Below are 16,033 nucleotides of genomic sequence, written 5' to 3' on the forward strand. Positions count from 1 at the left end.
ATCTTTTTTTTTTTTTCATTTTTTGTTGTTTAGTTACCTTAGAAACTATTTTTTGCTTCAAAAAGTGTTATCAATTATTGTAATATCCCTACCTTAATAAATTTTAACAGTATAGTACATAACTTAAACTTACTGATAGTAACTCATTATACTACAGATAAATTTATATTATTGTATACGTCCCATGGTTTTAATAAGAAATAAAGTTAAGCAAAAATTATATCAATCAAATGATTTATTTCATGAAATTTGCTACTAGAACTTCTTCTTTTTCTTCGCCTTTATACCAACTACTTGGGGTCGACCACCTTTATCCTAAACTTCTACTTGACACGATCTGCTATATCATTTACGCACACAGACGTTCATATATCGCATTCAATAACATCCCTCCATCTCTTTTTTGGTCTTCTTTTATCTCTTCTTCCTTCAACATTCATTTCTATAATTGTTCTTTCAGCTTCCAATTCCTCTCTCCTCATAAAATTACCAAACCATCTAAGTTTATTTTCTTTCATATTATCCACAATTGATGCTACACATATACTTTCTCATATATATTCGTTATTTATCCTATCTTCTCTAGTGATTCCATTCATATATCTACCATTCTCATCTCTGCTTTACTTTTTTGTCTCTACCTTCTTATAAATTTGCTACTAGAACTAGTGATGGGTATTTTAAATTATCGAATAACTATTCGAATTGTTTTTATACAACCAAATAGTTTATTTTTAGCATAAACTATCGAATAGTTTTAAAAACTATTCGATTAGTTCTACCTAAAATTTTTATTCAGTACACTTAATTATAATAAGAAGATAATTAACGAATACATAAAATAAATTATTATACAATTAATAATAGTAAAAATTAGTGATGGGCATTTTCAAATATTTTAAACTATCGATTAATTATTCGAATTGTGTTTATACTACCGAATAGTTTACTTTTAGCATAGACTATTCAAATATATTGTGTAACTATTGAATAGTTCAATAGTTACTATTCGATATTTCCCATCACTAACTAGAACACAACTAAAAATATAATTAATTCATTAAAATGTTCATTTAGATTATAATTTATTACTAATTATTTTAAATTATAACAATCTATACAGTTATAAGTTATTTATTCTTATGGTTAATATAATACATTAATGAATAAAGTATAATTTTATAAAAAATAAAATTATAAAATTTTATATACTTCATATATAACATATTATTTAAAAATACAGATAATCATTAAAAAATAATTTGTTTAGTTTCACATTTTCTTATAAACTATTAAACAAAATTTATTAGGTGATATATAAAACTTTATAAACTAAAAATTTACAAAATAATTCGTTTTAATTAAATAATTGGTAAATCAATTCCATTTTTTGTATTACTTGATTGTTTATGAACCATACAAGATCGAGCAACTGATTCAAATAGTCTAATAGTAGATCAAAATTAATAAATTAAAAATAATAAATAATTTTAAATTTGAGGATATAGGTGTTCAATTTATTTTCTGAAAACTAATTCCTATTAATATAAACTAATTATAATAACATGTAATATAAATTTATATTTACTTTTCTATTTCAGGTGCACAATGAACAAATTCATGTTGCCAAAACTTATATGCTGGATTCTTAATTAGTTCAATAAAAGTAATCAACAGACCCCAAGGATGAGGTCTATTAACAATAAGCCTCTCTAAGAGAACCCTGCAGTAAACACATATATACTATAACAACTACTGTTAAATTTTAAAATTCATATTCTTGAATAGAAATATATAAAGTAGAATCATTTTTACTGACCTTGTTATTTGTTCTTGTATAGCTTCACTATTGGCTTCAGCAAATAAATATAATAGTGTGCAGCTAAAATAATGAGTATGACTATTAGGAAAACGTAGTTGGTTAGCAATCGCATTTAAAAACAAATAACGACCTGAAATAAATAGTATATAAATAAAATTGTTATATAAATTATATATTCACAAATTTATTAATTTGAAGTACACACAGGATCATGAATACTTAATATTTAATTTTAGACACTAATTTTTCGGAAATTATTGAAAATTATTAATTTTTGTAAAAAGAAAAATTATTTTATTAAAATAACTACAGTTTTGTGTGATTAAATAATATATTTTTAATCCTATAATGATTAAAAACCTTAAATTTAATTTTATGAATAATTATTAGGGAACTCCTATTAATTTCTATGAGTAACTGAGAAGCTATTAAAATGACTTTAGAGTTTTTTTTTATGTCCGCTGCTACTAGATTTATTTTACTCAACAATAGAATTAAAGCTATCAAGCTATAATTTTGAAGAATTCCCTTTAGTCCCAGTAATAAAGAGAAATGTCCTAAAAAAATAGTTGTCAAATAATAGTCAATGTATATATTTTTAATTTTCACTTTATATTAAAATAACTTTTTAACAACTGAACAACTATTGAACATTTTTTATTTGTAATATTTCAGACATTCATCAATAATTAATCATGTAATTTTCGGTAGATATAATAAACTACTCTATTTGAATAATACTTGGATCAAAGTAAAATTGTTAGTGGTAAAATTTAGTAGAAGTATCTTTATTTCAATATAATATACTTTTTTAAAAAATTCGATTATTAACAAAACTGTGGGGGCTTAAAAAAAATCATTTCAAAATTTTCTTTCTTTCCTTTTTTTATAATATTACAAAAAATTTCTTTAAACCTACATTAAATTAAAGCTAACACAATGTAATTTAAGATAAAAAATAGCACAGGCAAAGTGTACATATACCAGTATGAGCTCTACCCACCCATGCTACTTACTCTTACTATGGTTTTGTTGCTGTAATGGATAAACGGTCTATTAATTAGAAAAATTGTAAAATCAAAATGATTAGTAAATTTTTTTTTCTATCACTTTATAAAGTTAAAAATAGGAGTTCCCATTTAAGAAAATTAAATTTTTGGTCTTTTAAACCTGAAGGTATAAAAAAAAATATTAAAAAAAACTATATATTATTGTTGTTTTTTGAACTTAATATTTTTTCTCTTGTAATGATACTAAGAAGTCTATAAAGCGCTTAATAATAAAGTACCAGGACATTGACTTTTAGTATATAATAAATAAATAAGTATATATATTACGTTTATAACAAATTAACAATACATAAATATTGCGAGTAGTCCACACAGAGATGATAGAAGGGCAACTTATATTACCATCCATACTGATCACACAACAGTCAATTAACAGTAAAGCAACAATAAGCTGAACCCTCCGCTACTTTTATACACTGTATGAACTATACATCACACTCTTTACAAATAATTAAAACTCTAAATAGTTTCTGAGAAAATATGTGATTTATCAAATTTGTATCACTCTGTATAATTGAATAATTTAAATAATATTACTTAGAAAATAAATTTTTAATAACCACCTTCAGTGTCAAGGTCCACTGACAAATTTTGAAATATGTCCATATGTGCTGAATGAGCAATTGTAGAAGTGTTAGGCACTAGACCTTTGCTTCTTATATGTTGAATGGCTTGAGTGCCAACATACAAAACAATAGCATTTAATAATGATAAATTATAACGCATTCCTGGTTCACAACAGCTCTGCTGCATTGTAGAACGAATTTCTGATAAAAATGTGACTGGAGCACGAGTTTTAAGGTATAAATCGAGATCCTACAAAATTTATAATGATTTTATTCAGAAAAAATTCAATTTTCAAAGTAGACTACTTTTTTAAAATTTGTTGGCTGGATATAACACTGAAAATCAGGACTTATTTTCGGAGACAATGAAATTTCTTGAAGAATGTCTACCTTCAAGTTGGGTGTAAATGGATCTGGTAAACGCATATTACGTGGGAATGCAGATAATATTAAATTTCTCATCTAAATATAAAAATATAAATATAAATAAAAAAAAAAAATTGTTTTGTCATTTTATTAAAATAAAGATTGTACATACTTGAATACAATTAGGAGGTATAACATCACAAAACCCATAATGAAATTCACATAAAAACTCTGGAAAGTCATGTAGCAATATGAGAAGTATACGTAATGTCCCTTTATATAACAAGTGAACAGGTTTTGCAAGCTCAGCATTTCTTAGAAATGGTGCCAAATATTTAAATAAATCAATTAATAATTGAGCATAGAAATTCCAACCTTGGACATCAGTTACTGGAGCTTGATCATAAGAACGTTGTCTCTAAATGTATAGACAATTTATTATAATATTAATGATTAAAAAATATATAAGTATACATGAACTATCATTAATAATTTATTTTATTTTCCTACTAATATTTTAAATAAAATATTTTTTTTACTTTTTGTTGTGGTGTTAATCCTAATAGTCTGCCAATAAATATGCGATGAGATATTAATTCCAACCAGGCATATGCAAAACCAGGAACTTTTTTTGGTCTAAGTAAATGAAATGTGTGGCAAAAAGCTGCTAGTATCTAATAAAAAAAATTATTTTGATTTTAACATTAACAGCATATGGAACATAGAAATTTTCAACATGATGAAATTTTACTGGGTAATTTATTGATTCTAATACAGGATCTGGTGTATTTAAATCTAAAAATAGTGTCACTAATATTCTATGATAGGGTAACTGGTGAAAATCAGTAGCTTGTACATCATGATCTTGAAGTAACACACCAACAATAATTCCTAATACCTAAAAATATTTTCATAATAAATTATAACAATCAACTATTTTAATAAATAGTTACTTTATTCAATAAATTAATTTTAGTAGTAATAGCATTGGCATCACCCGAATGTTTAACTAATAACACAATAAGTTTGACATAAGCATCAATTGTGTGAAAAAGTTTTGCTCGTATTGTTGATGGTGATTGTGTTTGATTTGGTATTTGACGGTAACATAGTTCTACCATCATCTGTGTACTAAGTCTAAAGAAACGAGTTATAATATCATCAGACTTCAAAATTCCTTGGACATTCATCTAAAACAAAACATATTGAAGTAATTTTCTAAAATGTTATGAGTAATTATAGACAGCTTTAACTATTTATAACACAAACAAAATAATATATTATCAATAATCTTCCTTCTTACTATTATTAAAGCTTCTTAATTTACTTACTTGATGAATATAAACACTAAAAGTTTTTCCAGGATCTCTATTTGGCGAAGCACTATAAATAGTAAGCCACTCTTTTAAAAGATATTCAGTTTTTTCCAGTAAACCTGGAGGATCATCAAAATCTCTTTCCTAGTTCGAAATTAATTTTTATAATTTTAAAGAATAGTATAATATATAATAGATGTAAAAATTAACCAAATTTTACTAACTTGTAAAATTCCATGCTGAATATGAGTTGAAGAATTACTATTACTGTCAGTATTACTCGTTCTATCAACAGTTGTATTCTCTGTTAACGATGATCTCAATACTTCTATAATTGCTGCCAAACTAAAAGTATAATTTTTGTTTTATATTTTCTATATGTTAATTTTAAGTTAATTTGTTAATTGAAAGTATGATTTAACAATTTTTTTTAAACATATATCATTATGCAGTGGTTTTATATGTTAGTTCTATACGTATTTAATTAATTAATTTTTACTAACCCATCAGGTACAGGACGACCACTAAGTATGATTGTATTTAATGCATCAATAGTTGCTTGTAAATGAATTTCAGTTATTGGGGAATTGGATCGATTATCAATTAAATAATATTGTAAAAATTGTTTAACATAAGCCATAGAAACATAGTTAGTACCATTATCCATTGACAAAGCCAAATGCATATCATACATACTAATATTGACCATACCCGCCCTAATTAGCACATCAATTGCATCTAAATTAAATCTTAGTTCATCTCTTGACTCCACGATAGCTCTAAAAATAAATTATATAAAAGCTAATATATTTTGAACCTGAGGAGGTGTAGAGTACACTGATAATTAGAATATAAACTGAAGATTTTTAAATATATGATCAGGCATCATGATTATAAAATTTGAAAAAAAAAAAATTAAAGCAAATAATCTATATATTGTATAAAATGTGGCCCAGTGATTTTATTTTTTAAAACAATTACAAAATATTAATAACTCTTCAATAAATAAATAAATAAAAAGGTAATTTTTTAGTTTTAAATAGTTAAATTACATAATTGTATAGTATTTGGGATTGAGGCGAGGAAAAAGAAGAAAGAAGTTAAATTACATAATAATCAAAAGTTATGTCATTTAAAGAGTATTACAACCTTAATTACTCTTATAAAAGATAAAAATTTATAATAAAATTTTCACTTGTAAGATAATAACATTGTTAATTTTTTAATACAAACTTTGTCAATGTTTTATTTGTCCATTGTAAATTATAGGCACGGGGATCTTGAAATGCTCTAAATATACTAAGATGCAAGTCACGATATTTCATAGCCAGATCTAAATCTTGATTTGAAGGAGAACTCAACCCATCCAAATAACTTTCAACAACCTAAAATAAAAATTGATACTTAATTGTTGATTTTTGTATTTCTATATTATTTTTGTGTAGTCTATATGAAATAATAATAATAAATTTAAAAAAGTTTACTTTCGAAAATTCTGTAAATTATTTAATTGATTAGTGGTATAATCATAATTATTTATAAAATTGAGCTATGTTGAATCACTTTGTAGTAATTTAACTATAAATACACAAAATACAGTTTACCTTATTAATAACATTAGCTGCAGTAATAACATCACGGCACCTTCTAAGAGTGATTAATACTTCTAAAATACCATGTAAATTTGCTGCCTGGGTTGTATTAGATAGAATTCTTTGATTAGACATATATAATTGTAAAAGGTCTTCAATTTCATTGATAAGTTTCTCATAAACAAGTGATATTTCATCAGGAGGTAAATTTAACCCCTTAAATTAAGAAATTATTATATCAAATTTTACAGTTAAAAAAAAAAAAAAATACAAACAGCTTTGGGCATAAATAATGAAACTGCCTCTCTGTCTAATTGTTGGAATCCAGGAATATTTCTAGCAAATTCTTCATAAATTCCTATCATTTGAGATGGTGGTAAACCTAGTTTATTACGAAGTGTATCTGGTAAGAACTCAGCTTGACCACTAACTACAGTTTGATCACAGTAACGACGACCTTCTATCCTGGATAAATTACGCCTTTCATATTCCTGTAAAATATTTAAAAATTTAAATAATAATAATAATTAAAAGTAATAATACTATATGTAACTAACATTTTTGAGATATTTATCAATTTCAACTACTGCTTTTTCAGTTGCAGTTTTTTGAACAAAAGCACAAGCAAGTTCCAAATTATCATTTACACAAATAGTACATGCTTGATCTATCATTTCTTTTTGAGCTTGAGTGGGTGACTACAGTAAAATAAAATATTAAGCAAATAATTTTTAAATCAAATTATAAATTTTGTATAATACTACTTTACGTACTATTAAAATGCTTAAAAAATGCTGCTTTAAATTTGTAGTTAAAGCTTGAGTAATTTGTTCACGACATGTAATCATAGCTAAACCAGAAGTCAAATTTCTTACCATACAATGAGCAGCTTTTCGTAAATGTGTTTCATCTGAATCCATACCAAAGTCCTAAAAATTAAATTTAAATTGAAATAATATATTTGATATATTAATAAAACCTATTAAATACTCTTTAAATCAGATGTATACAAAAATTTGGGAATTGACATTTTTCATACATAATTAGTAATATATAGAAAATTTTAAAATCAATATAACAAAACAAAATAAAACTTTTATAACTACTTTTTTGTAATTTCATAAATTAATTAAACTGATTGATTGTTAGCCAAAATAGAAATAAATGTAAACTTTTGCATATATTTATAAAACAAAATAATATAATAAAAATGACTGCTTGAACAAAAAAGTTTAATTAGTTTTACTTTTTTAACAATATGTTCAGTGGTTATAACAGCAATCTTAACAGATCTTTCAACAACTGGATTAATCCATTCTTGTATAGATTTTTCAATAGCAACACGAATATAAGTCTTAAGGGATGGTTGATTAATAAATAATGGAATCTGTATAGTAATAAAAATGTATAATATAAATAACTTTATTCATAAATGAAGTATAAATTTGTATTTTAAAGAAGACTTACATGGGAGTTAATAACAATCATTGATAATAATTGTGATGAATTGGCAGTATTGAATGTTACGTAGTTAAATTTTGGTTCAGTTGAAGGTAAAGGAGGTGACATTATTGGAGTACCACTAATACCTACACTTCCAGTTGATGTCATTGCTGTGACTCCTCCAGCAGCAACAACATGACCAACTAACTCATCATTAAACCTAGTATTGGAAGTCATAGATTGACTAATTAAAGGATTAGTTGTCGGTTGAGCTAGAAAAGATACAGTTGCTATAAAAAATGTAAAAAAATTTTGATTTATAAAATAATGATAATTTTAATTAATAAGTAAATGTAATACAGTATCGTATTTCTCTCAGCCATATATCACCACATTTTCAACATATATGAAAGTATATTGGGATCTGAATCATAAGTGTATAGTGGTCTAGTAGTAAGGTTTGTTTCTATGATGATTTCGGTCATAGGTTTTAATCACGTAATGTGCTTCTTTTTTTTACACAATTTTCGGTATACTTTCTGTATCTCTATTATGTATTTGTGCTCTACCAACTAAGCTAGCTCAGTTAGGTCGGTCGGTCGGTCGGTTCAAGTCCCACATTGGGCACAAATTAACATGAGCACTTAGGTTTGACAGCCAATCATAGAAAGTGTACTGGAAATTGTGGGGGAAAAAAGGAGGCATGGTACGGAATTAAAACTGACAATTCAAGGTACTGCAGAAACAAACCTTACCACTAGGCTACCGTACATTTATGATTCAGATCTCGATAGACATTCATATAGGTTGATAATGTGATATGCGGGTTGAGAGAAACATGGTACCATATCAAATACAATTAAAAATACTTAGACTTTCCTAGAAACTTCTACTTAAACTACTACTAGCAATTTATTATAAAATATAACTCAAAATGCTTGAAAATACTTTTCAACATATTGATTCAAATTTTCTCCGTACAATACACTTCTTGCTTATTTTATCATACAAAATACATGTATTACTACTTAGATAATTAATCAATACTTAACTAAAAAAAACTGATAATTTTTCTCAAATAATTACTTTGAATAATAGGAGTATTATTATTTTGAAGAGTTATAGAAACAGAAACTTTAGGTTGCTCAGCTGTATCTAGTACAGAAGTGACTTGAACTTTTGAATAATCACCATTAGACAATTGAGGTTCCAATTTTTTGGCTATTTCAGGATCTTTTAATACAAAACCAGGATTTAAGTCCTTAAAGAGAATTAAACAAAAATTAATGATAAATAAGCAACTATATAAACACATTTAAGTAAATCTAAGCAAAACATATTTTCTTGTTTTTAAAGGTGATGTAGAATATATATGGATGAAAATCATGATCATAAGTTTGTGTTTTAATAAGAGTTATATTATTTACTTTCAAATCAATGTTTAATGCTTTACAAAGCACTTCAACTTCAAATTTTAAAGTTAATTTCAAATCAGGTTCTTGATGAAGTTCAGCTAAACAGTTTACAACAGACATAGTCCAAGGATTTCTTGGTTTGAATACCTAAAAAATGTAATAATTAATAAAATAAAATAATAAATAACAACTTAACAACACTACTTTAATACATACTTTACTCTTTGCACATGATTCAAGTACTTTTGCTATAAAAGGCACTGTAAAGAGCAATTCTTGATGCCCTTTATTATAGGCTTCAACCAATAACATTTTAAGGTCAATGTCATCTAACAGTAATGGTTTATTTTTGGCCAGAGTAATCATTCCCAACCAATGACCTAAATTCTTCAACAAAGATCTGTCTGAGAAATTAGACATCCCTTTGTCACTTCTCAATAAAACCTAAATTAATCATAGTTTAGAGTATTTTTAAAATTTAGTACAGAAAGGATTTAGTAATTAAATAAATATACCCTTATATTTCTAAAAGTTTCTGATATAATCAAAGTATTTAGCTCTTCATTACCCAAACAGTCCAAGAAATTTGAGTACAATGTATGGAAGTTTAATTCAATACTAACTCGTTTCATAACTAAATATTGTGATAGCCAAGGCAGATAATCATCAGTAATAATTTCTTTAATTTCATCACACTATAAATTTACAAGTTTTATTATTAAAATTGTATAAATAAAAGCAAAGATTAAAAATAATTTTATATGAAGTCAAATTATTTAAAGTCAATTTATACAGTTAAGCTATTTTATTACATTATTTTCAAGTCTGTTGACTTAAATTAAAATAAACTAAAAAATATGCTAAACTTAAGTTAACAAAACATCATACACACCTTTGTTTGTAAATTTATTTGACTTAAGTTATTAAATATAAATGCAATTTTATCTAAAACGTTTTCAGGAGGAACAATCAATTTAGCATTTTGTTCAGTAGCAACCAGTAGTGTATCAATATTTGTAGTATTGGCAATTGAAGGCTTAAAAAGAGAAAAACTCTATTTTATCATGTGATTTTAGTTATTTCATTACATTTAATAAATAAATCTAATTTATACAAGTACATATAAATCAATAATCTTATGAATAGAGTCTGGATTTGAATTCATTTTTAAATTTTGTTATGTTATTCCAAACACACCATTAGCTAGAACAAATTTCTATTAATTAATTTAAAAACTTAGTATTCTTGTTACCCAGGTTAAAGCTTTGGATGATAAGGGGATTATCCTTGAAACAAAATTATTATTATCCAATTATATATTCCTATAAAAAGGTTGCATAAACGTGGGACCCTTCAAATTGCTTAAACGAAATCTATTAATGTATTTACTTGCAGGTGCTAGTAATGGATGAGATATTATTGAACAAGTCGTTATATTTATATATTTAAATGACAGCTTTTGTGATGCATAAACTATTGTGAATATTCAAATTATAATTACATCATTTCTTATGTCACTTAGATAAAATTTATAGCTATTAATTACTAATTAATATTAATTACTGCATTAATTTTATCAATTTAAATTTTATATTGGAACAAGGCGCATGAAGACTTTTTTGAAGCTAACATTATGAATAATAAAGCATTATACTCCCATTTTTTCATTTAATAAATATATTTCTTAATTATAAAGTAAATTTCTAGGATATGTTAAATTTTAAAATTTAAACAATCATTTTTGACAAAATGTTATCAAAAAACAAAAACCTAACATTTTTTAGTTTTGATACTTTTTAGTTTTAAAAAAGGTATTAATTTTACTATGATGTGATTTTTTTTCTTAAATTAAGGTATTCAATTGAATTGGTGGATTTAATGATATTTTTGGCTGAACAAGGTCTATGCTATCAAGTACAAGAATGTTTGAAGTTTCCAGCTCAAAAATGCCCTGATCTTTTAGCTATTGAGTTTATACAATCAAATAGGCCTCTAAGTATGGTGAGACATGAAATGATAAGTAGTCTAATACCAGTTTTTTTAGGAAATCATAACAACTCTGCAGTAATTTTACATTATGCTTGGAACCATCAGGTATGTATTGTTAAATAATCTAACTATATATCTTATAATTAAAAGTTAATTGATAAGTAAATTTAAAAGTATTTTATTATCCTCAAAGGAAATTATATTAAACATTTTTTTAGTTTCAGTAGAAAGCTGAAAAGATATTAATTTTAATATGATGTTTTTTTTTTATGTCTGTTGCCACTTTTTCTCAACTCTTACCGGATCAATTTCATTCAAAATATCACAAATTGTATCTAGTTGAAAACATTACCCTTAAAAATTGAAAAAACTTCCCTCATTTCCTGTAAATGGGGGAAATTTTCAAAAAAAATTACAATTTTTAAAAGCAGTAACTTTTGACATTTATTTTTCTTAACACTGTCATAACTTTTTCAAAAATGAACAAATCAAAATAATTTTTTTTTATATAAAAACCTTAGGTATTTCCTTTCATTTTATATAAATTTGTTGAAAACCTGACTATTTAACTACACACAGAGGGATAATTAAAATAGCAACTTTTTCACAAAAGTCAATTTTTTCAACTTAACTTTTGAAAATGCTCAGGAAATACAATGTCCTTTAAACGTATGTTAAATACTATAAATTAAAAAAAAAAAAAAAAAATGATGACCTATCTTCTATGTGAAAATGGCTGCCATAGTTAAAAATATTTGTGTTCAAAAAAGATTTTTTTTTTTAAATAAGGGTTTGCCATAGCAATGAGGCCACCGATTTTTATAAAAGTTGCTTGAATCTTGCTTTGATCAAATATAAATTTAAATATATTTTTAATATTTTGATTCCTCTAAAACAAACGACTTTGAAATTTTGAACTTAAATTTTTTTTTTTTGCTGCTAATGGTTGTAATGTAAAGTTGCCGCATTGGTAAAAATATATATTCTCTTACGCTAGGGGTACGAGGTTTGAACATCACTCGTCAAAATGACTATTTTTGCATATTTTCTTAATTCTATTAAATAGGAGTTCATTTAGAAGTTGCTTTTGGAATAATCCACCAATTTCTTAAAATTAAACATCATCTACAGATTTGCATCAAAGCTTTTCATATGATAATGATTTTAATCACTGTCAGATATCATTTATACTTGTTTCAACTATACCACGTCTACACTGTGCTGTGACTCCACAGTGTTTTTTTATTATAATAATGACAACAGCATCACAGGCCAATAGTTAAAAACATAAAATATTGTTTAACGTAGTACTCTATTTATAATATAAAAAAAAAACTAATTAAAATATAAATATATTTTTTTAAAGGTTACATCTAAAAAAACTTATATAGAAAGAAAAAAATCACTTGATTTTTTTTTTTAACTTTTATGATAAAAGGTTAAATTCCAAATTTCTTTTAATACTAAATGTAAAAATGTTAGAATGTTTCAATAGTGTTAAACTTAATTTTGAAACAATGTTATAAGCTTTTTATTAAAAATTAAATATAATATATTTTTATTTATTTATTCGTCAACTTTTTTTCATATACTTGTATGCAATTTAAGTAACAGTTAATTAAAAATATAGTTTTTGCAACTTTTCAGTTTTTTTAAACATTGAGAAACTTTATATACCCTCTTTCACTTATTAAAAAGTGTTGTAATTTTTTTCTTAAATTATAAATTCAACTGTAAGGAATTATAGTGTTAAATTTTAATTGGAAAAAAATTGCTAAAACAATAACATTACTCACCCTAGATGATAAAATAGCATTTGTTGTTATAAGTTTAGAAGATGCAGTTGATACAGTAGTAGTTGTAGTAGTAGCTGTAATACTTTGAGCTTTGAAAATACCAAGTGTATTTGGCATAAAAGGTACCTGTGGTAAAGTAGAGGTTGTTCCTACTATATCTAAAACTCGTGATGATGGAGGTTCTTGTGAATTTTTACCATATTCAACATACTAAAATGTGGTAATACTGCTTTTAGAGCACATAAAGATACATGGCAGGACCAAGTTATCTAAGCACCGAAAATTCAAAATAATTTTTATTACATCAAATTAATTTGTAAAGTCAATACTGTGAAAAAAATTAAACTTCATAAACTATTTATAACTTTTAAAAAGTTATACCCAATGATAGAGCTCTTAATAGCTCCTTATGGAAAAACTAATGGTTTTTATTGATTAAAAAAAAAATATATATGTATATTTTGATACTTTGATTACTTGGCCTAGCCACCTCTCATACATAAAAAAAAAGACAATAATATGTACTTAACATACTTCAATTAAATGCTGTGGAAACTGCTGAAAGTGAGGAATAGAAGATATATGAGAGCAGTATTGATGGTAATCTTTTAAACGATTTCTAAATCGATCCAAAGCAGTTATACCAAAATTATACATTTTTGAATTTGGACTTTTTTTTAGTGCATCCAAAATAAAACGTAGTGCTAATCCTAAAGCTTTATAATTTCTGTAAAAGTATATAAATTGAAAATATTTATATTAAATTAAAGTAATAATTTTGCAACTCACAAAACAAGTCCGTGTTCAATTATTCCACCAAATAAGTGAGCTGTTGTTATTAGTTCTTTTTCAGGATAAGCCGGGAAAAATCTATATTCTTCAAATAAATTTCTTAGCATACAGCAAAATACTTCCTAAAATACAAATGATTATTTTTTTAATACATAATTAAAGTTTGTATTAGTTTAATACCCTTTCACGTTTAATATGTGATTCTTGAAATCTTTTCAACATTTCAAGAACTTCATCTATTGATAGTGAATGATGAGGAGCCAAATTATAAATACGTTGAAAATAACTATTAGCTTCATCTTCTATATCTTTAGGAACTGATAATGGCATATTACTATCCAAAAATAAACTATTGTCAACTAAAAAAAATTTTTTTTGTAAATAAATTATACATTTGTTACATTGTAATTAAAAATAAATTAAATAAAATTAGTATTAAATGGATATAACAAAAATATTTCTATAATAATTACTAGTATGATTCATCTTTCCAATAACTGAAGGAGTAACTTGATGAGATGGTAAACGGCCCAGTAAATTAGATGATCCAGATAATTGACTAGATAAAGTTGGAACAGAAGTATTTATAGATGAAGATGTCTTCAAAGAAAAACCACTATGTCCAGAACTACTAATAATATTTCTAGATGGTGAACTAGAAGTTTGAACTAATGAACCTAAAAAATTTTAATTTTGAATTATATAGTGTAAATAATAAATAAAATAGTTTATTTCAAACCAGGTAATGTAAATGTAGAGGCAGATTGAGCTGATGGGTTGAGTCCTAAATTAGCCAAACTAGTTGCAAGACCTGTTAATTGATCAACTAAAACTTGTGGTGATGAACCTTCTATTGGCCGTTGCTGTTGAGATGTACATAAAATAGAAGGTAATGAAGCGGATGGATTCACACGAGAAGATGCGACTTTTGAAATATAAATATTTGTACAGTTGGTTACCATTAACATTAGAGTTTCAGAAAGTTCTTGAGAAATAGTTCTATACAAATAATTTATAATGGAAATATTTTATACTATTAGACATACAAATTATTTAGTAAAACAATACAAATAAACTTTATTAATTTAATTCACAAATTATAACGATAATTAAAAAAAAAAAATGTTTTGATAAATTTAAGGTTAAACAACTGATTTATTCCACTTTTAAAGCATTTTAGATTTTTTAATTAATATTAAATGTTTATCCAAGTAAAAATTAGAGTCTGATACTCTCTTACATTGCTTTTAAGGCTATAAACAGCATTTTCATAATTTTACAAAAGGGCCAAATAAATATAATGAAAATTAACAAATGGCATTTAGGCATAATTTTTAAACATCAATAGTTATTGGCAATAAAAAATGTTAGTAAGTACCTTGAAAATCGGCTATATTGATTATGAATTTTTTGTATTTAAGACAATATATTTGTAACTTATTTATGTTAAAATGTCACTTATAACCTTATTTCTTGGTAGCATTGAAATATTATGTTAACTAATACTATTTTTAATTAGAAACAATTACTTTGATTAATTAATTATTTTATCTTCGATGCGAAGCCGAGAAGGTATTAATTTTACTATGATGTGTTTTTTTTTTTGTTTTGTGTCTGTTACCACTTTTTCTCAGCTCTCACCAAACCGATTTCTTTCAATAAAACGTCAAAAGATCACAAATCGTATCTAGTCGAAGACATTACCCTCAAAAATTGAAAAAAATTCACTCGTTCCCCGTAAATGGGGGAAACCTCCAAAAAAATTACAAATTTAAAAATCGCTAATTTTCGAAATTTTTTCAATTTTTTTTACTTAAAACTGCCATAACTTTTTCAAAAATGAACATATCAATATTATTTTTTTTT

At 25.1% G+C, this 16,033-nt stretch overlaps 1 protein-coding gene across 3 annotated transcripts in view; it reads right to left on the minus strand.

Annotated features, from left to right (window-relative positions):
* Positions 1-1,224: 1,224 nt before the first annotated feature.
* The window catches only part of LOC126897495 (CCR4-NOT transcription complex subunit 1-like), a 24,056-nt gene continuing 9,247 nt past the window's right edge, over positions 1,225-16,033 (minus strand). The window contains exons 13-42 of one of the 3 annotated variants that reach the window (XM_050671151.1): positions 14,907-15,166; positions 14,641-14,844; positions 14,348-14,526; positions 14,165-14,289; positions 13,910-14,102; positions 13,376-13,585; positions 10,483-10,626; positions 10,106-10,285; positions 9,807-10,034; positions 9,603-9,737; positions 9,262-9,436; positions 8,200-8,447; positions 7,979-8,119; positions 7,506-7,661; positions 7,290-7,430; positions 7,008-7,223; positions 6,745-6,948; positions 6,374-6,525; positions 5,644-5,919; positions 5,365-5,485; positions 5,156-5,284; positions 4,778-5,014; positions 4,576-4,722; positions 4,364-4,498; positions 3,997-4,242; positions 3,765-3,920; positions 3,456-3,708; positions 1,820-1,952; positions 1,589-1,723; positions 1,225-1,446 (exon numbers count right to left, since the gene is read on the minus strand). In XM_050671151.1, coding sequence (XP_050527108.1) covers positions 1,362-1,446; positions 1,589-1,723; positions 1,820-1,952; positions 3,456-3,708; positions 3,765-3,920; positions 3,997-4,242; positions 4,364-4,498; positions 4,576-4,722; positions 4,778-5,014; positions 5,156-5,284; positions 5,365-5,485; positions 5,644-5,919; positions 6,374-6,525; positions 6,745-6,948; positions 7,008-7,223; positions 7,290-7,430; positions 7,506-7,661; positions 7,979-8,119; positions 8,200-8,447; positions 9,262-9,436; positions 9,603-9,737; positions 9,807-10,034; positions 10,106-10,285; positions 10,483-10,626; positions 13,376-13,585; positions 13,910-14,102; positions 14,165-14,289; positions 14,348-14,526; positions 14,641-14,844; positions 14,907-15,166 — 5,344 coding nt within the window. In that variant the 3' untranslated portion in view covers positions 1,225-1,361. Of the gene's footprint in view, positions 1,447-1,588; positions 1,724-1,819; positions 1,953-3,455; positions 3,709-3,764; positions 3,921-3,996; positions 4,243-4,363; positions 4,499-4,575; positions 4,723-4,777; positions 5,015-5,155; positions 5,285-5,364; positions 5,486-5,643; positions 5,920-6,373; positions 6,526-6,744; positions 6,949-7,007; positions 7,224-7,289; positions 7,431-7,505; positions 7,662-7,978; positions 8,120-8,199; positions 8,466-9,261; positions 9,437-9,602; positions 9,738-9,806; positions 10,035-10,105; positions 10,286-10,482; positions 10,627-13,375; positions 13,586-13,909; positions 14,103-14,164; positions 14,290-14,347; positions 14,527-14,640; positions 14,845-14,906; positions 15,167-16,033 lie in introns of all 3 variants that reach the window. The other 2 variants (XM_050671150.1, XM_050671152.1) reach the window with 2 other exon arrangements.

This window comes from Daktulosphaira vitifoliae, unplaced genomic scaffold (genome assembly GCF_025091365.1).
Source record: "Daktulosphaira vitifoliae isolate Bord-2020 unplaced genomic scaffold, ASM2509136v1 Scaffold_2, whole genome shotgun sequence".
Classification (NCBI taxonomy): domain Eukaryota; kingdom Metazoa; phylum Arthropoda; class Insecta; order Hemiptera; family Phylloxeridae; genus Daktulosphaira; species Daktulosphaira vitifoliae.